Source organism: Papio anubis, chromosome 5 (genome assembly GCF_008728515.1).
Source record: "Papio anubis isolate 15944 chromosome 5, Panubis1.0, whole genome shotgun sequence".
In the NCBI taxonomy this organism is placed as follows: Eukaryota; Metazoa; Chordata; class Mammalia; order Primates; family Cercopithecidae; genus Papio; species Papio anubis.
This window is the reverse complement of record NC_044980.1, coordinates 125,212,126-125,239,485: the sequence shown is the minus strand read 5'-3', so window position 1 is coordinate 125,239,485 and position 27,360 is coordinate 125,212,126. Positions and strand designations below refer to the sequence as shown.

Sequence of the window (27,360 nt, the reverse complement as noted above, 5' to 3'; positions counted from 1 at the left end):
AGCCCCCAGGAAGAAATGCAGCTCTGTTGACACCTTGAGTTTAGCCCAGTGAGACCTGTTTTGGACTTCTGACTACAGAACTATAAGAAAAGAAATGGGCCAGGTGCAGTGGCTCACACCTGTAATCCTAGTACTTTGGGAGGCTGAGGCAGGCAGATTGCTTGAGCCCAGGAGTTTGAGACCAGCCAGGGCAACATAGTGAGACCCTGTCTCTATAAAATATATAAAAAATTAGCCAGGTGTGGTAGCACATGCCTTTAGTCCGGGCTACTTGGGAGGCTGAGGTAGGAGGATGGTCTAAGCCCAGGAGGGAGAGGTTGCAGTGAGTCAAGATTGCACCATTGCACTCCAGCCTGAGTGACAGAGCAAGACCCTGTATCAAAAAAAAAAAAAAAAAAAAAAAGAAGAAGAAGAAGAAAAAAGAAAAAAATTGTGTTGTTTCAAGCCCCTGTTTATGATAGTTTGTTAGAGCAGCAATGGGAAACGGATCCACTGGGAAACCATTTGGGGGATGCAGCTGCCCAAAATCCCTGCGCATGGGTTAGACTCAGCCTCAGAAGGCTCTACAGCCTCTCTGTGAAAAACTCCATTCCCTCTGGGAGAAGCTCAGACTCTAGAGCCCTGGGCAGGGAATGGGTCTCCATGGCATGGAGGGGGTCAAGAAGGATGCCCCCAGGATAGTGCCTCTGCTAGACCTCTCTACAGGAAGCAGCTGCCTCTTTGAGCCCCCTCCCCAAACCTCAGTGAGCTGAGGTCAGGCCACCTAGGACAACTAGTCAGAGGCCACAGGGCTTGGCTTAAGACTCCCAGGAAGGAGTTGCATGGCCCCTCCATACATCCATAATACTCATAACACTCTCAGTCCTTGGCCTTAATAAGGGGATACTAAGGGGACTCAGTTTAGCTCTGGAAAAGCTAGGACTACCAGAAAAAAAAAGTTTAGAGGAAAAAAAAGTTACTGGATGCCAGCTAGATCTGCATAAAGTCCCTGCTCTGCCACTTACTAGCTATGTGGCCTCGAATAAGCCACTAGACCTTTTGTAGCCTCAGTTTCTTCATCTGTAAAATGGGTACAACATCATTTGTCTTATCTGTCTCACAGGATGTGTGAGTCTCAGGTGAGATAACACACGAGAAAACATTGTGCTGCACAGCCTGAGATGCAAACAGTAACGATCACAACCCCACATGCCTTTTGATAGGGTGAATGATCACAGCATCCTGTGTTAGGAAGGAAGGGGTAAGCGCAGACGCTTCAAAACTCTGTCTCACCCATAGGCAGAAGGGTGTAGCCTGGCCAGGGGAGAAAAGGACCCAGCCACTGCCACCAACTGCAGCTCACACCGGATGTGCGACAGAGCCACCGTGCAGCCCCACAGGATGTCCTCCAACCACTGCAGACTGTGGGGCTTTGCTTTTTTTTTCTTTTTTAAAAAAAGGTTTTCTAGAGTTTCTTCTACATCAAAAACAATCCCTCCTTCTCATAAAGCACAATTTTACAGGGGAAAAGGGGGACGTGAAACTGTATACAACACAATTCAAATCTAATTAATATATAATTTTTTGTGGAATACAGATGGGTAGAATACATCACAATACTAAAGGTGGTTACCTTTGGATAGTGGGATTACAGGTGATATAATATAAAAAATATTTTTTATATTTCTATAGTTTAAAAATGTTCCATGATGACCTATAATTATTTTTACTTATTTATTTTTTGAGACAAAATCTCACTCTGTTGACCAGGCTGGAGTGCAGTGGTGCAATCTCAGCTTACTGTAGTCTCGACTTCACAGGCTCAAGTGATCCTCCCACCTTAGCCTCCCAAGAAGCTGGGACTACAGGTATGTACCACCACGCCCAGCTAATTTTTTGTAGACACAGGATTTTGCCATGTTGTCCATGCTGGTCTCGAACTCCTGAGCTCACATAATCCTCCTTCCTCGGCCTCCCAAAGTACTGGGAGTATGGGTGTGAGTCACCTTGACTGGCCTATAATTACTTTTATAATCAGAAAAAAATTATAAATAAATATAAAAAGTGCCAGGAACTTTCTTTTGTGGAGCCACAAACTGGGCTCAAGGAATAATTTGAGCTGGGCTCTGCAGGGGTGGGAGTCTTGGCCTGGGCCCTGGTCCTTGCTGTGTGACTCTGGAGACTCACTACTTTCCCTCCCTGGCCTTTGTTTGCCTGGTAAGACAAGACGCTGCACAAGATGCTCCCTAGGGTCCTTTGCAGCTTAATAAGTAAAGTATTCGCCTTGGTCTCATCCATCCCAGCTCTGTGCCCAGCTTCGAGCGGCTCCTCTGTGCCTGGAGAGAAGGGCAAGCGCCTTACTCATGCCTTGAGGTTGCTGACCACTTCCCTCACCAGCCTCACTCCTTCCAGACCTGCCCTGGGAGTCCCTGCCTCCTGGCCTTCACCTGCATCATAGTCTGTACTTCTCAGAGCCCTGCCCTTCCTTGAAGAACAAAGCCTGGCCAAATTGTGTCAGCCTGCTGGCCTGCAGTGACCCCTGCTTACGTCATACATAACAATAGCCATAACTTATTGACATTAACTTCAGGTCACATAGCAAAAGTGCTCTCATTTAAATCTGAGGCCACCAGAGGATCCATAGACTAAAATGTTAACAGCATCTCCTGGAGTTGTGGAGTGTGGTGACCCTATTTGATCCTCTTGTGCCACTGAGAGATATATTATTAACCCAATTTCACTGATAAGATAACTGAGGCTCAGAGAGGACAAGTAAACTTGCCCATGGTCACACAGTGGGTTCATGGCAGAGTTGGGAGGTGATCCCTAGTCAGTTCCAAGTCCAGGATTTTCTCACTCCCACAATGGTGTCTCCCTTAATGACTCTCACATTCTAGTCTCTGAGTACAGGAAGGGTATGTTCTGAGTTGAACACACAGAGAGCACTCAATGATGTCTGGTGGTGAAGATGTTAATCATGAGTTCCATCAAGGTTTATCATTCAATCAACAAGTCTTCCTAGCGTGTCTGGGAGCTCTGGGGGCCAAGGACAGGTCTATTGTAGTTCAGTGTTGCATTCTGGCACCTGGTGGTTTCTGGCACATAGCCCATGCTCATTAAATGACATGAATGATTGTCCATTCAAATAATAAAACAACAAATAAATAATACTAGCTAACAGGTATGGAGTGCCTACAAGCCAGCCAGGAAACCTCCTGCCTACTCAGGGAATTTCCGGGACAGTTGAGGAGAAACATAACACTGTTGACAAGGGCTACAACGTAGGGTTTTACACCAAAACAGTGTCTATGTAAATAGTGTCTATCAAAGAGAGAAAAATGATGGGCAGACACCCTGATCCTCCCCACAGTGCTGGAGGCCATGCCAGCCACTGTCCCCATTACAATTTGCATATAGTGACTGCCGAAGCACACAAACCTGAATTTTGTGTCTGCATCCATGGTTCTGTCTGTTCAGATCACATCTGGATACTACTGTTGCCTCTCCAGACTGGATAACCAGTCTGATGAGGGCCAGAAGATGGTGAGATGGAAACTAGTCATGTTTAGCTTGGAGAAGAGAAAGGAAGGCCATCTTTAACACCTGACAGGTTGCTCTTCCCAAGAGAGGCCAGTGGGCAACAGCCGTGGTCAGCAGTTCCAGGCACCCCTGAGGAAGCCTGCTCCAGCTGTCAGGGCTGTCTGGCAAGGGACCAGTCCCTCCTCTGGAGAAGTGGCGAGCCCAGTGGGCTGCCTCTCCAGCAGGATCCTATAGAGACCTGACTCTCTACAGTGCACGCTCCACACACTTGCTCACTTGACAAACACTTATTATAACAACTGTCACCCTGGGCCCATTCCAGGTGAACGACATAAGGATGAATAAAACAAGGCCTGTACCAGTAGAGAACGTCAGTCCCATAGAGGAGAAAGTCAGGAAAGCCTCATCCTGAGCCTTGGACCCTTTACTGTGCATCCTGTAGGCTCCTGTCTCAGCCTCTGCTGAAGGCTATTTTTTTCCTTGTATTCTGCAGGGACCAAGCATATGGCAGATAATCAACAAATGCAGGCGTCCCTGAAGAGGGGATCCTGGGATAAAAGCCCCAGCTGAATCAGTGCTATACAGGGGCAAAGTGGGGCTGGGTCCCAGGCAGGGTCATTTGCAGGGGTCCCTCTGCCCCTTCAGGTCCTGCCAGACAGGCCTTGGCCATGGTTTCTTCCTGTCCTGTTCCCCTAACCACAGTTGATCTTCCCTGGCTGTTATGAAATGTCAAAGAATGTCCTGCAATCCTAAATTCCATAATGATCTTTATCTTCTGTTCCCTCTGAGGCTCCTCAATCTGCAGTAACAGCTGTGGTTCAGCAAGCAGTGTGGCACTCTGGAGTGCTGTTCTGAAACAGGGCCGGCGTGGGGCAGAGCTCATCTGCTGCCCTGTCCGTTCACTGTGCTGTTCAGGGCTAGAGAAGATTCATGTGCATGTGTACTTTTTAAAAATTGTGAAACAATAATTATGCAGAAAAATACACAGAATGTACGTTCAGTTTAACAAATAATCATAAAGCAAATCTCCATAAAGCCACTGCTGCTCTGCAGTGACCCCTGCTTCCCCCTAAGTCGTGCATGATAATAACTACAACTTACTGACCATGAACTTCAGGTCACACAGCAAAAGTGTTCTCACTTAATCTTTGGCCACCAGAGGCTGCGTAGACTAAAATGTGAACAGCTTCCCCTGCAGTTGTGGAGTGTGGTGACCCTATTGGATCTTCTCATGCCACTGAGGGATATACTGTTTTCTGTAGAGATGTCCAGCAGAGGCACTGTCCTGGGGGGCATCCTTCTTGATCACCCCCATGCCATGGAGGCCCATTCCCTGCCCAGGGCTCTAGAGTCTGAGCTTCTCCAAGAGGGAATGGAGTCTTTCGCAGAGGGGCTGTGGAGCCTTGTAAGGCTGAATCTAACCAAGAGCCAGGATTTTGGGTGGCTGCATATCCCAGATGGTTTCCCAGTGGACCAGCTTCCTGTTGCTGCTCTAATAAATTAACATAAACTTAGGGGCTTAAAACAACACAAATTTCTTTTCTTATAGTTCTGTAGGTCACAAGTCTGAAACAGGTCTCACTGGGCTAAACTGAAGGTGTCAGCAGGGCTGCATTCCTTCCTGGGGGCTCTAGTGGAGAATCTCTTTCCTTTCTTCCCCTTTCGAGCTTTTAGAAGCTGCCTACATTCCTTGGCCTGTGGCCCCTTCCTCCACCTTCAAAGCTAACACTGGCTAGCCAGGTCTTTCATATATTGCAAACTCTCTGCTTCTGCTTCTGACCCTTCTGCCTCTCTCTTCTCCATTTAAGAATGCTTGTGATTACATTGGGCCCACTCACCCCAGTTTCTACCCAATAATCCAGGGTAATCTCCCAAAGTTAAAGAGATAAAACAATACTAGCATCCCCAAAGCACCTCCATGTTCCCCTACTAATCACAACCCCAACCCTCCCTTGTGCATGAGCAAATAGACATTTGTAATAATTCTGTGCTTTTTGTAGTTTGACCTCCTCTGCATGTATCCTTAACAATACAGTTCAGTTTTGCCAGCTGTTAGATTTTTGCTAAAAGGAATTATACTGTATGCATTCTTTTGTAGGTTTTATTCATTGATGAATCATTTGTTATTACAGTATTATTATCCAATATGACAACATTACAGTTATTGCAAGTCGCTCTAGTTCATTTCACTCCAGGAACACTGCACAATTTATTTGTACTCTCCACTGTTGATGGTCATTTGGACATTTTCTGGTACTATGTGGATATTCTGGTGCACATGGATAAGAGTGTGCGGTTAGAGAAGATTCTGATGAGTGGGACTCTTGGGTTATAGAGTATATATATGATTTCATCTTTTAAACATTTTTATATTATTCATTTTTTTAAAGACTAGTTGCTGGGCATGGTGGCTCACGCCTGTAATCCCAGCACTTTGGGAGGCCGAAGCAGGCGGATCACGAGGTCAGGAGATTGAGACTATCCTGGCTAACATGGTAAAACCCCATCTCTACTAAAAAAAAAAAAACCACAAAAAATTAGCCAGGTGTGGTGGCGGGTGCCTGTAGTCCCAGTTACTCAGGAGGCTGAGGCAGGAGAATAGCGTGAACCTGGGAGGTGGAGGTTGCAGTGAGCCGAGACCTCGCCACTGCACTCCAGCCTGGGCGACAGAGCAAGACTCTGTCTCAAAAAACAAAAAAAAGACTAGTCAAGTGCAGTAGTGAGGAGGGGGAAAAGAGTAGAACAAGGAGTTCGATCTGTAACTGATTGTGAAGTCAACTGACATAATTCACTACCTTCCAATCAGCCATGTTTTCATCTTTACCAGATCACTTATATGCGTTTTTTTCTTTACTTATATACTTTTTAATCCTGAAAGCATTTCTCAGGGAAACAGTGGTATCACACCCAGTTGTCTGGGTAGAAGAAATGGGGTATGTCTGCCCTTACAGTGTGACCTTTCCACTTCTGTCTTGAGAACCCTGTCCCCTCCATCCCAGATAGCCCTGTGCCCTCTGGAACCCACAGCCTGGCCCCTCAGTAGCCTCCCTACCTTGCAGTTGGGTGGGGGTGGGAGGAGGTCAAGAAAGAGGAAGTGAAAACCAAATACAAGGGCTACAGAGAAGTCCAGTCCACAAACCTCAATGTTTCAGCAGCACATGCTGTGAGAAAACAACGTGCAAGCTGTTTGTGGAGCATACCTTGGGGGTGCCAAGGCCACTGGTGCTAAGGTGTGCTTCTGGACATAAGTCACTTCATACAATGCTCACCCCAACCCTGTGAGGTACGGTACTGTCATCCCCATGTCACAGAGTGAAGCCACTGAGCTGCACGGACATTGAGTATCTGGCAATACAGTGCAACAGTTAATAGCATGGGACCTAGGCCTGTTTAAATTGGGTTTAAATTCTGACTTCCCCACTTATTAGTGGTTCAGTCACCTGGGCCATTACTGACTTCCTTTGGCGTCAGTTTCTGCACCTGTAAAATGGGGCTAATTGGCTAACAGGGTTGTTGAGAGAGGTAAAAGACAGAATGTGTAGAAGGAGCTTAGTCAAGTGCCAAGCACAACGGAGAACCCAGTGGAACTAAAATGAGCAGAGGTCTGAAATGAAGACCATTATAGAGTCCAAGGTTGACAGGATGGAATCGGGGGTTGTCCTGGCAAGCTGGGACCAGGCCAGCAAGCCGAAGTTGCTGGTTTGGTGCTGTGTGAGAATGGAACACTGGCCAGGTGGACTCTGAAACATGAGCAGCTGGGCAGTTCTCCCACCGACCTTGTCCACCTTTGTCCAGAACTCTCTACCTTTCTCTGGCTGCTTCCAAGGGTGGTGATTTCTGACAGAGGCAGCTGCACATGCAGAAGTTTCAGCTCAGCATCAGTGCTGGCCTTCAGGAGGCCGCATTGGCAGGCGGCAGCAGTGGCAGCCAATGGGCAGCAAAGCTTGTTGCTAAGGTCACTGTGAGCCTTATTTGGCGACATGGGGCTGACCCTGCATTCACCTCTGAGAACCCTGGGAAACGCCAACCACAGATGTGAAATATGAACATCTCAAAACCACAACTGCATTTCCTTTGAGAAAAGATTCGGCTCTCCTCCTCTCCAGCCTGCCTCCCTCCGCTGGATGCCTTTTGTACAGGGACTCACTACTGCAAGAGGCAAGAGCCTAGGCTACAAGAAGAGTCTGCTACAAACTAGTCCTGGGCAGGCCTGGACAGGGAGAGGGGAGGGGCTGCCATGCAGGCGGCCCTAGGACCTAGCAAGGACCTCCAAGGCTTCCGTTCACACCCAGCAGCTGCCAACCCCTGCCCAGGCCTCCCCCACCACAGCCGGAGGGCCTGTTCCTGGCCCCACTTCCTGCAGCCTTGGGAAGCCGGCTAGCGTGAGGAAGGTGCGTGGCACTCATGGAGGAAGTGGGCCTGCACTGGTGCTCTCACCATCTGCACCAGCCACACCGCTTCGGTGCAGCCTGGAGCTCAAACGGTTGGCGGTTTCAGTTTTTCACCTCCCTTTGGTGCATCTTCCAGCTTAACATTAAATAAGTAAAACTGTTGCTCCACCCCAGACAAATGTGGGAGGGAAGTTGTGTCTTCAATATTTCCCAAATAACACTCACTGCTCCCTCCCATTCATACAGCGCCTTCGGGTCTGGGAGCTGTGTTCACATCTGCCATCTCATTAGATCCTCGCAACTCTGGCAAAGGTAATGACTGAGCTCACACCATGTGTCAGGGACATGAATGAATTTACAGAATTCACTGTAATTGTTCCCATTTTACAGAAGAGAAAATGAGACAAAGAGAAATTCAGTCATTGGTTCAAGGTCATCACAGAACTGGAATTTTCTCCCAGATGGCTGAGTTCCAAAGTCTGCCCTAGTCTCTTCTGCTACATTGCCTCTGTGGCACATACACAAGAACGAGTTCCATTTACCGATGAGAAAGTGAGGCTGAGGTGAAAGGGTGGTGTGGGGCCTGAGGTCAGGGTTGATTCCTCAGTCCACGTCTCCTCCCAGAGGATGGTCTGCCAAGGTCCTTCATCTGCTCTCCCCCTTTAAAAACCACTGTTGGCCGGGCACGGTGGCTCACACCTGTAATCCCAGCACTTTGGGAGGCCGAGGCAGGTGGATCACCTGGGGTCAGGAGTTTGAGACCAGCCTGACCAACATGGAGAGACCCCGTCTCTACTAAAAACACAAAAATTAGCTGGGTGTGGTGGTGCATGCCTGCAATCCCAGCTACTTGGGAGGGTGAGGCAGGAGAATCGCTTGAACCAGGGAGGCAGAGGTTGCAATGAGCCGAGATCACACCATTGCACTCCAGCCTGGGCAACAAGTGTGAAACTCCGTCTCAAAAAACAAACAAACAAACAAACAAAAACAAACAAAAACACTGTCATGCCCCCACTGCCAGCTTGTCTCCTCCTGATGTGCAGGCTAAAAGTAGCCTTTCTTTTTAAGTGTGGCCCACGGAGCTCAGTGCCCTGCCTATCTGGAAGGGGCCGTGAAGCCCATCTATGTAGGTAAGGGGGGCAAAGCCAGGGCTAGGGAGAGTGTGCCACAAGGGACACCGCCTCCTATCACCTCCCCATTGCCTGCACACACTGGGGACAGTCAAATCATTCTTCAGGCTGGGGGTAGGAGCTATGGGTGGAAGAGCTGGGGCATCTGTCCACAGAATCCTCCCCTGAGTTGCTTGGAGGGGCTGGGATGCAGTCCAGACACTGGGGAGCCTGATGCAGACCCCTCCCTGGAGCACTGTCCTTCTCTTGGGCTCTTCAGGCCTGCCCTCACTCATGAACACATATTTTTTGTGTGTACTTCCTGCATTACAGGCACTCCCCAAGCACCGTGGACGCACAGTGAACAACACAGACCAGGTCCATGCGTAACAGACTTTGCGTCCCTGAGGGAGGCAGACGTTAGGCAAATAATCACACGGATCTCTGAAAAACATAGCTGCTATGAGACGGTGCAACTTTAGGGGTCTTAACCTACAAAGGAGTGTGTGGGATTAGGGGGTTAGGCAGCTGTTCCCAAGGAAGAGACATTTCAGGTGAGGAGAGGAATGGGGTAGAGTTGGCGGGGCGGGGGGGGGGGGGGGTTGGGGGGGGGGCGCTGGTTCTCGGCTCTCCCTGACTTCCCTCCTTCCCCGCATTCCAGTCGCTTCGGGAAATCTGCCGCTTCCATGAGAGCTTCTTTGCTGGTGTCTTCCAAGCTGCTATAAGTCGATGCCTTTGCCAGCTGTTGCTTTCAGTGTTTGTGCCTGGGTGAGCACAGCCGGTATGAAATGGCCCAGATTACCGAGAGTCAGGGCCCCTCCTAAAGTACCTCTGAAAACAGTTTTTCAGCATAAGCATGACATTAGCTTTTCCTAGAGAGGAAACCACCCCCAGGGCTGATAGCAAGCGGGCCAGGCTTAGAGGAAGCAAGTGCAGCGCTACGGCCCCTCCATGCCCGGCTGCAGACAGGACACCCTCACTGCCTTCTCCCAGAAGGCCTCCCCGCTCCCACCCCTGCTTCTTTTTCCCTGGGGGACTCTCCTTGTGGAAAAGAAACCCCAACACTAGAGGGTGCAAGTGAAACTGGAAAATGAAACTGTGATTTCCAGTTTCATTTTCCAGTTTCAGTTTAGAAGCAGCTCTGCCAGCTTTCCACTGCCTGTGCCTCAGGGCAGCACAGAGGAGCTGAGGGGCAGGAAAAAGTGTTCCAGCCAGCAAGCACCCTGCTCCCTGGGCGCCCTCAGAGGGCGGGCACTGGACTGGTAGAACCCCTGAGCGGGGAGTTGTTGCAATGCAGATTCCTGGCTCTCCAGGCTCTGAGGCCATAGGTTTGGACCCTTTGGTGATTCTGATATGCCTATGGACCTCACTGTGGCAGTCGTGGCCCCAGAGACCATCAGAACAGCCAGAGCACACCTAAGGCACGGCCTCATCCTCTCCAAGTCACTTCCTGCCACAAATGCTCAGGAAGAGCTGCTTCACTGTGCAGCATCTCCTGCCCTCTTCCATCTGGTGTTGGAGGCATCTTAGATGTTCTCTGGTACCTGAGGTCTGCAGGAAGCCCAGGCTGTGGTCTTCACACAAGGGTCTCTCTTTCCCACACTCCAGATTTCCCTTTAAGCTGCTAATTTGTAACAGGCATTCATAGAAACAGAACAAGATAGAGAAATTCTATTAAGGGCCCTTATGTGCTTTGCTCTGTCTGTTGCTCCATTTATTTGCAATTTATAGCCTAATCCAAGAGGATTTAAGGACAATTAAATCTTTCTTTCCCCTCAGTGTGTCTGTGTATGAGTGCATGTGTAAGAGTGTGTGGGGGTTGGGTCTTCCAATGTACCTTTGCCCTGGTTTGACCATGGGGGGAGAGGGTGGGCAGGTCTCCAGGCCTGCCAGATGTAGACCTTTCCTAATGTCTACAGCAAGTTTGTTCTTCAGTGTTTCTAGTATCAGTTTTTGATCAATCATTAATCAAAGTTGCAATAAAAAGATAATCTTCTCAGGACTGGGCTGTAAAGGTCCTGGCTGCAACCTTAAAAAACCCTTCTGTGGAGGCCTCAGAGTCAAGAGGAAAGGGCCATGTGTCTGTGGCTGGATTTGGAGGTAAATGAATGCACTGTCCCTCTCTAACTGATGTGCATGAATATGAACTTCAGTCACCTGAGTGGCCATGGCCTCTTTCTTCACCTCTCCCTGCCAACGAAGCTGGTGGTGCCCTGGCTTCCAAGCCAGGTGGCAAAGCTGGGGAAGGAGGCCGTAGTTGGGCCCAAATATGAGGGCCTGGGGGCACCTCCATAGGTTGTGACCGCTGCAGCATGCTCTGGGGCCAGGCCTATGGCAGTGGAGGCAGGACAGCCCCCAGGACCACAGAGCCCCCGTAGTGGAGGGGGCCACTACTTGGGCGGCTCAGCTCATTCCTGCTGACTTGCTGCTGTACAGGGAAGAGGGGTGCCCGAGACAAAGAGGAGACACACTTCTCCCACGAGAAATAAAGCAAGCAGTTGTTCCTCTCCTGGGCCCAGCAGGGGTCAGAGGCTATGGGACCTTCACTCCTTCCCTCTCAGTGGAGAGGGTGGATCTGCTTTTTGGGACATGAGGGCCCAGTTTCCTGACAAGCGGGAAAAGCAGGATTTAAGAGCTAGTATCAACAGGGAGAATGTGAGGCCCAGCATCAGGTTCAAGAAGCAAGGGGATCAAGGTTGCAGGGGAGGCGGGGAGCCTTAGCCTGATGCAGCCCAGACCAACAGACTGAGGAGTCCAGAGAGCCCACATGCTCGCTCGGCCATCGCTAAGATGTGTAGTGTGTGAGAAGGTGTGAGAGGCACTCGCTTTTCTCTCCAGCCCCTTCCAACATATTATTGGGTCATGGGTGCCATGTTTTTAGACACATAAAAGAAATGGGTATTTTCAGAGAAGCGCAACCCTGGAGGTGCAGGGGAGTGAACTCAGCCATAAGAAATCATTCAAAGGATTGACCTCTGAACAGGGATAGACTTGCTCTCAATGGCTCCAAGCGGGGAAGCAGCAGAGAAGGGAACCTTTCCTGAAAGTCCAGTGTGGCCTCTGAAGACACACACACACACACACACACACACACACACACACACACACACACTTTTTTGAGAGAGAACGAGAATGAAAAGATACACACTGAACTTTTAACAGTCGCTGTCTCTACCTGGTGACTGTGAATGATTTTAATTTTTTTCCTCTTGTGCTTACAATATTTTCTAAAATCTCTAAAATATACCTGTTACTTTCTTGTTATAGCAAAATAGGCATAAAATGTCTATGTCTATTTTAACCATTTTTAAGTGAGAGTTCCATAGTATGAAGTACATTCTCACTGTTGTGCAGCCATCACCACCACCTATCTCCAGAACTTTTTCATCACCCTCAACATAAACTCTGCATCCACTAAGCAGTATCTCCCTGTTCCTCCTCCTTCCAGCCACTGGCAACCATCCTTCTACTTTCTGTCTCTATGAATTGCACTATTCTAGGTACCTCATATAAGTGGGATCATCTGGTATTTGTCCTTCTGTGTCTGGCTTATTTCACTTAGCATAATGTTTTTAAGGTTCATCTATGTTATAACATGTAACAGAATTTCATTCCTTTTTAAATCTGAATTATGTTCCATTGTATGTATCCTCCATATTTTGTTTATCCACCCCTCTTGTCATGGACATCTGGGTTGTTTCCACCCTTTGGCCATTGTGAATAATACTGCTACAAACACTGGTGTACAAATATCACTTCGAGTCCTTGCTTTCAATTCTTTTGGGTATATTCCTAGAAGTGGAACTGCTGGATCATACGATAACTAAGTTTTTGAGGAACCACCACCCTGTTTTCAACAGAGGCTGCATGATTTTATGTTCCCACCAGCCATGCACAAAGGTACTATTTCTTCACCTCCTTGCCAACACTTATTTTCAGGTCGTCGTTGTTTTAAAATAGCCATCCTAAAAGATATGAAGTGGTGTCTTACTTATGGTTCTCATTTGCATTTCCCTAATCTAAATTACGTTTTAAAATCCATCTGAATCACGCCCTTGGTTCTTTCTCAATAAAATGGATCTTGCCCCCTTTTTTCTCTTCTTTATACCTATTCTCTACATTTTAAAAAATTATGGCAAAATACATATAACTTAAAACTTCACCATCTTAACCATTTTCAAGTGTAGAGTTCAGTATTAAGTATATTCACATTGTTGTGTCCTAACGCAAATATAGTGTATAATGGCAAAAAGAAACAAAAGGCTATCTAAAGAAAAAGAAAGCCGTGAATTCTTGGACCCTGGAGATGTTCACAGACAGATTGGATCAATCTCAGCAGGGATTTTCATTCATCTTCTGAGCACCTCTGCTGGGCTGGGCTCTGTGCCAGGCAGGGGGCTCCAAGGTGCGTGTGGCCTGGACTCTGCCCTCAGGGTTCAGCCTCTGTGGGGAGCAGTTACACCCAAGGGCTGCTATGGGCACAGAGAGGCACCCTGTTGTGTGGGTGTGGCATTGGGAAGGGGCATAAGTGAGGTGGCACGTGAGTTCAGGTGGGAAGGACGAGCAGACATGTACATGTGCAGAGAAGGGAACTGGCATGTGTAGCTGGGCTGTGGCAGCACACCTCACAACCGCCATTACAGGAGCATCTATTAATCATTTATGTCTGTCTCCCTATTTGATTATAAGCTGTATGAGACCAGAGCTGGTGGTTTTGTTCACTGCTGCATTGCTGCCATGCCCAGCACAGGCAAGTGTAAAAGAAACACTTGCTGAATAAATGAGTGGTTGATGATGAGGAAAAAGGAGACATTTCTTTCCAGAATCTTGGCTGTGAGAAGCAGACAGCATGGCTGTACTCCACGGGGAAGGCAGGATAGCAGGAAGCATTACACAGGTGATGGAGACAGGAGCATGGCAGGTGCCATTGAAGAAGAAGAGTTGGAAGATTCCCTGGTTGAGAGAATGGAAAGGCGTAATTGCTGGGGAGAGGCCCCTGAAGAAAGGGGAAAGGCTGGGATGCAGGCTCAGTGGAAGGAGAGGAGTCTGTTTATGAGACTCAGATGGCCAATGTGAAAAAAACAGACGATACCAACTGCTGTATGAATGGGAAGTACACTGCATGGGGAACTCTCCTACACTGGAGGCATGTTCTTCCTGTTATTCCAGATTCAGACAGCACTCTGGTCGCTGGTTGGTGCAGGCCACCATTTGAGCCAATTAGGGGAATCCTAATATCTGCGCTTGGACTATCAGAAATGAGTGCTCTATGCCCAGAGCAATTTCCAAGATGGGCCTGAATCCATGAGTCATGGCACTACACGGAGCCCAGGGTTGGCTCTGAGCCTAACAGCCTCCAAAATGTCAACTTTGCTCATGTGCCACCTTGTCCTTCATCTCATGGCATGCAGCTGGCAGGACTTCAGTTGACAGAAGGTAGACCCTGCTCTTTTCAAAAAGCACACAGGACAGGTGTTGATAGGCCAGCCCCTCCCACTGAGCTCTGGTTCCTGCGGTGAAGTCCACCAGGAGGTTCAGCGCCCACTGTGGCTCTGCCTGAGGGGCCTCTGTGCACACTCAGTCCAGGCACTAGCATCCCAGCCCCCGGCCAGTGGTCCAACTCCAGACTCACTGCACAGAGCCCCTTGCAACTGATGTGTGCCAACATGGAGCCCACACGGGGCAGCTCAGCGTGACACCTGCACAGCTCAAGACTGAGGCAAGGACATGCTGACTCCATGTGTGGTCTGTTTTTTTATTGCATCTTCCTTCTCAAGTTGGAAGAGGCTGTACTGAATTACCAAATGGCATTATACTCGCTGTGGGGGAGCACAGAGGAGTGTCTGGCAGTCCCTGGGATGATGTTACAGTCCAGAGGTGGGGATGAGATGAGCCCAGACGATGCAATGGGGATGCAATCAAGACACAATGTCATTAGAAGCCACAGTATGTTCTTTCATGCCATGTGTTTCCCAGCTCAGAGGAGTGAGGGGTCAAGGAGGGGTGGGGTGGCCTCCTGGGACCCTGCTCTAGGATGCATGTGTAAGGACCCACATACAAACCCACAGAATTCAAGAGCTAGCCAGGCCTGGACCCATGTAGGAGAGCCCCACTGGCTGATTTCCTATCTGGTACAAAGGCCACAGACAGCAGGCCTCCCTTGGCCACACCCAGGTCCCCAGAACACATGCTCCACTATCCCTAGTCTAACCACAACCCCATATGAACTGTGTCCCATTCATGTTGGCCTAGAAACTGGGAAGTACCTGGCATGGGGTCCTCTGCTTCCTCCCCATGCCTGGAGCTCTGGGGAGACCACCAAGAGGCCATTTTTGTGGCTAGGAAATGTCTGTGGCAGCTGTGGACACCACAGGCCCTCCCTGGACCCTTCTGAAGCAGAGGTCACATTCCTAAAGATTCTTAACTGCCAGCTCCAATCTCTTGCTTCTTCCTGATAGTCTCATCTTAGTAAGGAGTGAAGATAATCTTTTCCCAGTTCCATGAGGTCCTCTCAGATCCAAAATGCTCTAAGTTCAAGGGCAAAGCATGAAGAAAGGGAGCCACAGATACTAATTTGTGGTTTTAGTTCAGTGGTTTTCCACCCTGGCTACGGAGTAGAGTTACCTAAGGAGCTTTTAAAAAATACTCATGTCCAAATATTCCAACAAGCACTTTGCAAAGAGAAGATCTAAACGGCTAACAAACATATGAAAAGTTGCTCAGCTGTATTAGTCATCAGGGAAATGCAAATTCAAACCACATTGTGATATCACTACATACCTGCCAGAATGGCTAACATGAAAAAGATAGAAAATATCAATGGCTGGCAAAAATGTGAAGCAACCAGAACTCTCATACATTGCTGGAGGGAATGTAAATGGGTACAGCCACCTGGGAACATTATTTGGCACAGGTACTAAAGCTGAACATACTCATATCCATGCTTGCCCAGCAATGGATATAAATGTGCTCCAAAAATACACACTAGCATGTCATTGCAATAGTCATAATAGTTCTGAACTGTAAATAACAACTCGAATATCCAAAAATCCATCACAGTAGAGTGGATAGAGAAATTGAGGAATATCCATAGAGTGGAATACCCTATAGCAAGAAGAGTGAATAAACTGCAGCTCTAAGTAACAACTTGGATGAATCATTTCACGAACATAACAAGAGGATATATACTGCATGATTCCATTTACATCATATAAAGTTTGAAAACAGGAGAAATGATTCCATACCATTAGAAGCCAGAATGGACGTTAGCCTTTGGAGCCAAGTAGTAAGCAGTTTCATGATTTGGATGCTGGTTACTCGGGGTCAATTCATTTGTGAAAATTCACTGAGCTTTACACTTATGGTTTGTGCTTTTTTCTTTTTCTTTTTTTTTTTTTTTGCATATATGTCATCCTTTAACAAACACCTAAAAAATTTTTGAAACCCACATCAATCCAGTCAGATTCTTTTGAGTGGGAGCAAGATCCAGGCATCAATATTTTTTAATATCCCAGATGACAGTAATGTACAGCCAGGATTGAAAGTCACTGGTTTAATATCTTGGGAAAAGTAGATCCACTCAAGACCTCAAAGAGTCCTGACAAAGGCCACTTCCAGCTCAGTAGAGTGAGACAGTGGGGTGGGAAGATGTCCATTTTTTGGATGTGGGCTGGTGTCTTGCACGGGCAGAGGTATTGCAGCATGCTGTTGTAATGTGTATCTTCCTTGGCAGTGTCTGTTGAAAGCTGGTTGCATCAGTTTGTAACGGGGTGTAATGGCAACAAGGTGGGCCCAACCCCACCCCAGGAAGTGGATCACTGAGCGCAGCTTCTACAGGGCCATTTGTAGAGAGGTGGCAGCTGGGCTTCCCAGGGGCTGCCACCCAGGGCAGAGCCAGTGCTGAGGCTCGGACAATCCGAGCAGGGTGGGGAGAAGGCCTGACTCAGGGTGTTTATGTTTGTGGGTAATGACAGTCAGTTCTGGGCTCCAGATGATGCTTACTCCCTGGCCTCTGTGTTCAGATTAGGAACTTGCAACATCTTGCTGAGGACCACGTCAGGCTCAGCTCTAAGTGCTGTGGCTGAGAATTTTCCTTCCTTTTTGTGTGGTTAGTGGCAGCCTCCCTAGCAATGGCTGACCTCTAGCATACACTGGTCAAACTACAGGCAGCTGGGACAAGACAGGACATGGGGCTCACAGACAGGTATTCCACCCACCTGGGCCCTCTCAACTCTCCCAGAAATGCATGGGCCATGAACCTCCTGCTGCGGGAGGGGCAGTGCAGAGAGGTCTCAACAAGCTTCCCTTGGTCCTCTGGGATCTCCACCATCCACAGTGTGTGGGGCTGAGCTGCAGGCTAGGTCTTCAGGTGGTGTCCCTGAACATCTGCTTTGCAGCGTGGCGTCTATGGAGCAAGAGTGAACAGGAAGGGGCCTGGGGCCTCCTGTAGCTCTGCTGGGCAGGGACGCTGCGGGGCCTCAGCTGGGCTTGCTTGGCTAAAGGGTACAGAGTGGCGTAGGCTGCAAGAGGACAAGCTAAGCTGATGAAGGCTCTATCACTCAAGGGTAGCCATGTAAAAAAAAAAAAAATCCCTACAGGAAAAGAAGCATGAATAAAACAGGCGGGGCATAACGGTGTCTCCCCACTGAAGCTGCAACTCTCCACTTCACTGGCTTCAGCCTCCTCTCTGGGAAATGGGGGCAATGTCCCCTAGGCCTTTTCCTCCTGTCCAGTAGGGCTGAAGGTCCACAGGCCAGAGGGAGGCCTGGGTCCTGAGGAGTCTACCTGTTCGGCCCCTGGCTGGGACCTCAGCCCCCATGTGCCACGTCACCTCCCTTGTCTGTGAAATACCACAACAGCAGCTCTTGCCAGCCAGTGACACTACCCCTTCCTGTTGTCTTCTTTACAAAGCATTTATGAAATGTTTCCTTTTCATGCTTCAGGAAACGGGTGGCCAGGAGGAGTTCTAGATTTCATTTTTTTTCCCTAGAGACATGTGTGCTTCGAAATACACAAATTAAACAAAAACCAGGGCTGACTGGGACCAGGAGAGTAAGGGAGGCAGGCAAATCCAGGAAATATCCTTGCAAGAGAGTGATGCAGGGAACTGGGCTCCTGATTTTCCTCGGGGGCATCTGGGGGTGTGAAGTGTGACTGTAGGCAAGGCCTAGGCCTCTGGGCTCTGGTGTGTCCTCATCCCCATGGATGAAGCAAATGGCACTTTTGCATCATGGCACTTTTGCATCATGGCAAAAGCACATGGCACTTTTGCATCATGAAGCAAAACTGGCACTTTTGCATCATGACAAGCACATGGCACTTTTGCATCATGAAGCAAAACTGACCTGGAAACACATAAGTCGGGTGGGTCCCACCTGAGGGACTCCTAATATCAGGCCTGGTAGAATATAAACATCCAACTTCACCTTCCAGACCCAGATCTGACTCTTCTAGCAAAGATCTGCTATCCAGGAAGCTATTTAGTCATTTCCCAAAACCACTGATATTTTAAGCCTGTCATGTAACTTTTTTTTTTTTTTTTTTTTTGAGACTGAGTTTTGCTCTTGGCGCCCAGGCTGGAGTGCAGTGACCCGATGCCTCCCAGGTTCAAGTGATTCTCCTGCCTCAGCCTCCTGAGTAGCTGAGATTACAGGCACCTGCCACCATGCCTGGCTAATTTTTGTATTTTTAGTAGAGACGGGTTTTTGCCATGTTGGCCAGGGTGGTCTTGAACCCCTGACCTCAAGTGATCCACTGCTTCAGCCTCCCAAAATGCTGGGATTACAGGCATCAGCCACTGCGCCTGGCCCTGTCCTGTAACTTCTGAGTCATCATAAATTCTCTCTCCTGGCTTCCCTTTATTTACATGCTTATTTTCCTTCTCAAATCACTCCAGTAAGTATGTAAGTCACTAATTTATTGCCCTCTATTATCTGCATTATGGTTAAAAACATCGACATGAACAAACAAACAAACAAAAGCCCTTGAGTAGCCTAGATAAGTCACAAAGCTCATACCCAGACTCTCAATGAAGAGAGTCTCTCAGGGCTCACTTAGGGACTATTCATTCTTGTTTTATTTTTTTTAAATGTTCATACCCTCCCTGCTTGAGTATCCTTGTTTTAGATGCAAATCAGAAAAGGTTCGTGTATTGATCACAGTCCCAGCAGGAAGCAGATGCACACTCCACTGGTAACAGGAGAGACTGAGGAAGGGACTGTTTCCAAGGATGAGCAGGATGAAGAGAAACCCTCAAGGAAAGGTGAAGCACCCTGCAGCCAGCAACAGTGGGAGCTGTGACCACCAATCCCCAGGGAGGAGGTGGGAGCGCTCCTGGAACCCAGAGAGACCTGTAGGAGGGGGTTGCCAGCAGGAGCTGTGGTTTTAGGGTGAAAAACACAGGCACTATTGACCTGAGACCTGGCAAGGGAGGGAGCTGGGGAGATAAAGCACCTCCCAATTCCCCTCCCAGCCTCCAACCTCTGGTCAGGGAAGGGGTCTTCAATTGGCCATACCCAACTGGAAGCATGGGGACCTGGAGCCTGGCTGATGGAATCCGCAAAGGTCAAACCCTGGGAGGTGTGGGAAAGGGCAGAAAATCAACAGGAGCAGGGATGTGTCGGGGGATGGCAAACAAAGAACGCCCAGCAGAGTCACCAGGGCATTTGAAAAGATACATCAGAAGCTAACATGCTGTAATGTGGCACTCTCACCACAAATACATAGGATGAGAGGCAGCCAGGGACAGAGGCGGCCATGAAGAAAGGTTTGAAGAATCCCAGCAAAATGATTGGGGTCCTCATCATGGAGGAACAAATAGCTCTACTTAGTAATTCCAAGGTAATAGCTTAATAGCTTAATAATTCCAAGGTAAACAAGTGTTTTCATAAAGAGGACTCTGAATGATCAACAAAAGGTTAAATGTCACTGTACTGCTTCACAGAGCTGTTACAGGTCAGGGAAGACTATAACACAATGTAGAGATAGATCCATACAAGAGAGGTGCAACAGGGTTTCCAGTTCAACACGTCAGTTATTTACACTCCCAGTTTCCTTTCTATCCTGAAGCACCACTAAAATGCTAGTCTAGAAATCAAATGCGGCCAGGTGCAGCGGCTCACGCCTATACTTCCAGCACTTTGGTAGGCCAAGGCAGGAGGATCATTTGAGTCCAGGAGTTCTAGACCAGCCTGGGCAACATAGTAAGACCTTGTCTTTTAAAAAAAAAAAAAAAAAAAAAAAAAAAATTGGCTGGGTGTGGTGGTGTATACCTGGAGTCTCAGCTACTCAGGAGGCTGAGGTGGGAGGATCACTTGAGCCCAGGAGTTTGAGGCTGCAGTGAGCTATGGTCACACCACTGTACTCCAGTCTGGGCAACAAAGTGATACCTTATCTCTTAAAAAAATCAAATGGGGCCAGGCGTGGTGGTTCACACCCGTAATCCTAGCACTTTAGGAGGATGAGGAGGATGGATTACTTGTGATCAGAAGTTCGAGACCAGCTTGGCCAACATGGTGAAACCCCATCTCTACTAAAATTACGAAAAGTAGTCGGGCATGGTGGCACATGCCTGTAGTCCCAGGTACTTGGGAGGCTGAGGTATGAGAATCACTTGAACCCGGGAGGCAGAGGTTGCAATGAGCCAAGATCGTGCCACTGCACTCCAGCTTGGGCGACAAAGCGAGACTCTGTCTCAAACAAACAAACAGACACACAAACAAAAAACCAAATGGTATTAACTCTCAAAGGCAAAGGAAATGGTAAAGGAGACATGAGTGGCTGAAAAAGTTCCCCAAACTCCAGGAAGCTGGGAGGCAGGTAGAGGAATAATGACTGATATGGAGGAAGCTAGGCTCTGACGGGCTTGCAGAGGGGGCACACTGACAGGAGGCAAGCCGCTTTACCCCTGGAACCCTGCAGGAGGAGCTCAGACTTGGGGAGACCAGGTGTTGTGGATGGTGGGGCTGAGGTACAGCAGCCAGTGAGGGCAATGAATGCAGGAAACTGGTTGAAATCCTCCCCAGGTCTTACCTCCGCACCCTGCCCCACACAGCTGGAGACAAAGACACTGAACAGGAGAGAGACAGGCAGGAGGGAAGGCAGATGAATACAGAGATGAAAATGGAGGGAAAAGTCTGAAGAACGAAGTGTGGGACTCAATGTCCCACCCACTTACCTTGCCTCGCCCCACCCCAGGTCTATATCACTCTGGATGAGGGTATGGTGGATTTAAAAGATGGTTGCAAATTCTTTGACTTTTCTCCAATGGAGAGGTGGGTCTGTATCTCCTTCCCTGAACCTGTGTGGATTTCTGACCACAGTGGAAATGAGCTATGTGACTTCCACGGCTGGGACATACACAGCCATGCAGCTTCTGTTTTGCTGGCCAGAACACTCACACCAGAGACTTGAGCTACCTCATAAGAGGCCTAGTGACCAGGCCATGGTGCTGGAAACACCATGTGTAGTCTCTCAACAGCTAAGCCCAGCCTTCCAGCTCTCTTTGCCAAGTGAACAACCATCTTACAAGTGGACCCTTCAGGCCCAGCTGTTCCAACTCCCAGTCATTCCAGTCACCTCCAGTCATTCCAGTCATCCCAGTCATTGTAGAATAAAGAGCCGTGCCCTTCTGAATCCTTGACAGTGGCCCTAAAAATGGTGGTTGTTTTATGCTACTAAGTTTTGGGGTGGTTTGTTATGTAGAGATCAATAACTAGAACTAGGAGTTAGAATGCTTCTCTTGAGAGCAGAATGGCTTCAGGGTGGTGGTTCTCAACAGTGTGACTTTGTCCCCCAGGGGACATTTGGCAATGTTTACAGACATTTTGGTTATCACATCTCTGGGAGGGGGGCTACTACTGGCATTTAGTAGATAGAAGTCACTGGTGCTGCTAAACATTCTACAGTGCACGAGACAGCCTCTGACAACAAGGAATTCTTTGGTCCAACATGTCACTAGTACCAAGGCCGAGAAACCTAGCTCTAGAGAAAAGGTGCTCATGGCCAGGTGCAGTGGCTCACATCTGTAATCCCAGCACTTTGGGAGGCCAAGGTGGGTGGATCATGAGGTCAGGAGATTGAGACCATCCTGGCTAACATGGTGAAACCCCATCTCTACTAAAAATACAAAAATTTATCTGGGCGTGGTGGCGGGCACCTGTAGTCCCAGCTACTAGGAAGGCTAAGGCAGGAGAATGGCATGAACCCGGGAGGCAGAGCTTGCAGTGAGCCGAAGATCGCACCACTGCACTCCAGCCCGGGTGACAGAGCGAGACTCCGTCTCAAAAAAAAAAAAAAGGTGCTTATTGGAGGCTTGTTAACTAAAAGACTGGCTTGCTTCCTGTAGTGAAACCCCAGTTGATAAATTCTGCCCAAGCAGAGTTTAGTTCAGCCTCTTATTGGTCCATTAATAAATACCAGCAGATAGCTGAGATATTTGGCATTTAAGGAAAGCCTCCAACAAGGAGAGATGGAGAGACAGAGAGAGGGAGAAGAAGAAGAAAGAAGAAGGGAGAAGAAGAAGAAAGAAGGAGGAAGAAGAAAAAGGAGGAGAAGAAGAAGAAGAAGGAGGAGGAGGAGGGAGGAAGAAGGAGGAAGAAGGGGGAGGAAGAAGCAGGAAGAAGGAGGAGGAAGAAGAAGGAGGAGGAAGAAGAAGGAGGAGGAGGAGGAAGGAAGAAGAAGAAGAAGAAAGAAGGAAGAAGAAGAAGAAGAAGAACAACAACAACAACAACAACCAGCCCCGCCACTGCTGCCACCTCCAGTTGGAAACAAAAACAAAATAGAGACTAGAAGACTATTAAGACAAATGGACAAATGAAAAATAAATAGTGCCTCAAGAAGAATAAGATGGAGACAGTATATGCATAAAAAAGAATGTGATATTTTTGAAAAAGAACAGGCAGAACAAGAATGAGTACTAGGATATTAGAAAAAGAAAGCCAAAATTAAAAAAAAAAAATCAACAGAAGGATTGGAGTATGAAGTCAATGAAGGTTTCCCAAGAAAATAGACCAAAAAGGCAAAGAGATGAAAAGCAGGAGAGAAAACATAAGGAAACTAAAACATTAATCCAGATGATCCAACAGATAAAACAGAGGGAAGAAAATTATTAAAGAAATAATATAAGAAAATCTTCCAGAACTCAAAGATGCTACATAACTCAGCAGTGACGAGCATGTCTACACTCACTATTGAGTTAACCACAGATTGTGTTATGTTCTTATTGGAAGGATGGAGGGAGGAAAAGTGGGGATGGTTCTGTAGGAAAGTTCAATCCTCATCTACCACAAGAAGTCAACAAATGCCTAAAATTGGTAGATCAAAAAATAGTATAAACAGAAATGGAAATTAGTAAATGGTTGAAAGAGGCAGCCTATAGAGAGGGAAACTGCGAAAGGTGGGGAAGGGATTTTTATTATGGGCTTCTCAGTACAATTGATATTTAAACCATACGCATGCATTATTTTTTATTTATTTTTAATGGACACATAATAATTGCAGTGCAGTGTGATGTTTCTAGACATACATATAGTGTGTCATGATCAAATCAGGATAATTAGCATATCTATCACCTTAAACACTTGTCATTTCTTTGTGGTGACAACATTCAAAATCAACTCTTCCAGCCATTTTGAATTTGTGTATTATTTTGATAAATTTGATGAAATAGAAATTAATTTAAAATGGGTACAATTTTAAAACTGCAATGTGATGGGATCAAATTTAATAATTTGGAAAATTCGCTTATATAGAAGAGTCATGTCTCTCTAAGAATACTCAATGAACTGGCATAGGTGGGCATAAGCACCATCAGCATGGAAGGGTTCCTCCTGATGTCACAGGCCACTAAGGCAGTTGGTGGGGTGTGGGTGGGGATGAGAGCCAGGAATGGCAGCCCTTAGGTGGTCACCATTTCCCTTTCCTGGCAGCCTGTATTTGCTTGGGAGACCTGTCTCTTGGGTATAGATCCTACTAGGCTGCTAAAGAAGAGAGGTGCTAATCCTTTTAGAATGACTTCTGGGAATTCACTAGGATGCCCTGCCTCTCCTACTCAGGACGTGGCAAAAAATGCTGGGTTTACCAAAGGTGGATGAGCCAGGCCCAGCACTAGAGCCACAGGGCCTCTCCCTGGATGTGCTATAGTCAGGCTGTCTCAGCAGCTAAAAGAGGCTGTACACATTTATTGTCAGCAGAAGCTGGGACAGATGAGCCTTGGTTACCGTCTCCTACCTGGAGCTCCCCGGGAGGTGCCAATCATAGGGGATGGGAGGACACATACAACGCTTGCTGGGGCTCCAGCGTTACCGCTGAGGTGCATCTCCTTGGCCACTAGCCCTGGGGTCTGACCTCCCCTTCTTTCTTTTCCTCTACCCACTATTCTTCCTATTCCCTTTCTTTCCCACCTCTCCCTCAGTTCTCTAGAGCTCTGTGCAGGGATTACTTAACAAACTTACCTGCTGAAATGCACTTTTTTTTTTTAAACCTTTTAAATTGTTACTTTTTTTTTAACCTTTTAAATTGTCACTTTTTAAAAACTATACCATCCTTAGATAAGCAGGAGATATTCTTTGTAGAAAAATAAGAAAATATTAAAAATCATCCATGATTCGATTAGTCAGAAAACTCCACTGCTGGTATATGAATTTCCAGAATGTTTCCAGGCTTATAAATAGGTAAAAATACTATCACAGTCTCATCTAAGCACCCAGCTACTGAGCAATCATCACCTACTGGGCTGTGCTGAGGCCTTTAGATGTGTTAATCTCTCTTAATCCTTCCAACTTCACAAGCTAGGTGTTATTGTGCCCCATTTACAGGCAGGAAACAAGTTCAGGGAGATCACATTACTTGCCTGAGTTCCCAACTTGATTAAGAGACTAAGCTCAATTTCAACCCTTCAGGCTGAGTCCAAAGTTACTTTCCTTGAATGGTTTGTAAGATTTTCCATTTCTTTTTTTAAAAAATGGTACATTCAAATATCTTTCTCATCAATATATATTTTCATCATTCTGCCTAATGACATTCCCTTGTATGAATGTGCCAACGTGGAATAACCAATTCCTTTCTGTTGGGCTTTCAGATGTTTCCTTTTTGTAAATGATAAACAATGCAGTTATAACTATCTTTGTAAATAAACTTTGCATAAGTATGAGTATTTTCCTAGAATAAATTCTGGAAAGTGAAATTGCATGGTCAAAAGCCAGACACATTTTTAAAAGCTGCCTCTCTCCCAATCACACATTTCCCACATCCATTTATTTGCTGAGGATCTTAACAAAATTTGGACTGAGATTAAACACAGAATCAGAGAAGCCCTATACTAGGAAGATCTTAGTATACACCTTTTGAACTAAACCAGTCTTGCTTTAAAAAAAAAAAAAAAAAGATCAGGCGCGGTGGCTCATGCCTGTAATCCCAGCACTTTGGGAGGCCGAGGTGGGCAGATCATGAGATCAAGAGATCGAGACCATCCTGGCCAACATGGTGAAACCCCGTCTCTACTAAAAATACAAAAATTGGCTGGGCATGGTGGCGTGTGCCTGTAGTCCCAGGTATTTGGGAGGCTGAGGCAGTAGAATCGCTTGAACCCGGGAGGCGGAGGTTGCAGTGAGCCGAGATTGCACCACTGTGCTTTAGTCTGGCGACAGAGCGAGACTCCATCTCAGAAGAAAGCCCTAGACCCTCTGCAGAAGCCTGCTATGCCTTCAGTGGGCCAGGCAGCACGTCTGGGCAAGTGAGGAAGGGGAGACCCAGAAGGAGGTAGGGAAGGCAGGGCAGGAGAGCCATGCTGTGGGCCCACAACCAACTGGCTTGGGGGAGGCTGCCATATTTTCCCAAGTGAAACACTGTCTTCCTGAGTCTAAAGACCTCACAGCCATCACTGACTATACTGAGCTGCCTCGCTGTCCCCAGGACTCTCACTCTATCCAGGAAGTCAACACAAAGTCTCTTGGGCCTTCCCTTTATCCAGCTGCCAACACTTAGCACCCTGGTCTTCCTTGGACAGTTTCCAAGGCTGGGTTGGGAAGTCCCAAACAAGACGTGGTCTTACTGTTTTCTTACCTTGATGTGTTTTCCTCCAATGGGCTATAAACTCTGGTACCTGCAAAAAACAAGGAAAGTAAATGATTGAAACAGGGCACTGAAGGTGGGCCTTTGAACAAAGTAAGCCTGGATGGAAGTTGAAAGATGAGAGCCCATCTGTGGCGAGTTCTTTGAAAGCCACTGAGGTGTGAGTTGGCAGCATGCTGGCCCAGGGCAGACACAGGCACAAGCTTCCACCCAGGTGCATTCTCCACTCAGAGGGTTTCTTTCTCATTTGGTCTGTTAATGCTCCTAAACTGGCAGAAACCTCAGTGCCCTTTCCATTTTGTCTCAAGGCCTTGTATAAAAAATAAGTTGTCCCTCATTCATTTTCATGGATATTCATCAGCTATTTACTGAGCACCTATATATGCCAGGCACTGTCCTAGGGCTCTGGGAATACAGCATTGGACAAAAAAGGTTAACACCCTGCCCTCATGGAGCCTGCAGTCTACCGGACGGCAGGGTGGGGAGTGGTTGTAGTGAAGAGACCAAAAACTAACAAAATACATAAATTAAAAATATAGGAATCAGAAGTGGTAAGTCCTAGGGAGAAAAAATAAGGCAGGAGAGAGGGGTAGGGAATGTTGGGGCAGAAGGTGAGAAGGGGTGTCAAAATTATAAAATGTGTGTCCAGAGAAGGCTAGACACCTGAGAAGGTAAATTATGAACAAAGTTACCTGAAAAGAGTGAGGACATAAGCCCTGAGAATTAATGGGGAAGAAGCTTGCCAGGTGGAGGGAATGGCAAGTGCAACAGCGTGGCAGTGAGGGCCTGTCTGACGTGTTAACAGATCAGTGAGGAGGGTGGTGCAGCCAGAGTAGAACGAATAAGGGAGAAGTAGGAGAGGGATCAGAGAGGTAGCGAGAGGCTCCACAGTATTCACAGCATTCAAGGGAGGTCCTTGTGTGAACTTGGGCTCTGATTCCGAGACAGGAGCCACTAGAGGGTTTTTTACAGAGAAGTGACATGATGTGACTCACATTTTAACAGGATCACTCTGGATGCTGTGTTGAGAATAAACTGAGAGAAAGAGTATAACCAGTTAGGAGGCTGTGGCAGAAATCTCAGCAAGAGACAATGGTGGCTTGGACCAGAGCAGTAGCATGGAGGATTTGCTGATGGATTGGAAGTGAGAGATTAAAAAGAATGGGGTTAGAACCTGACTGGGGCAGGTTAAAAAGAAAGGAGGTGAAGCTGTGAACTACAGGACAGAGTTGGCTGGGAGTAGCAGGAAGATTCCCAGTTTTGGCCTGAGC

At 47.5% G+C, this 27,360-nt stretch overlaps 1 protein-coding gene across 12 annotated transcripts in view; it reads right to left on the bottom strand.

Annotated features, from left to right (window-relative positions):
• Window positions 1-27,360, bottom strand: part of LOC101014638 — a 141,697-nt gene that overhangs the window by 72,131 nt on the left and 42,206 nt on the right. For 5 of the 12 annotated variants that reach the window (XM_009209052.4, XM_031666786.1, XM_017959854.3 and 2 more), the window contains one exon: window positions 26,081-26,120. The exons of 1 other annotated variant lie outside the window; for it this stretch is intronic. In XM_009209052.4, the coding sequence (XP_009207316.1) occupies window positions 26,081-26,120 (40 nt within the window). Of the gene's footprint in view, window positions 1-1,432; window positions 4,437-8,811; window positions 9,851-14,973; window positions 17,539-26,080; window positions 26,121-27,360 lie in introns of those variants that run through there. 6 more of the 12 variants (XR_002522732.2, XM_009209054.4, XM_031666784.1 and 3 more) reach the window with 6 other exon arrangements.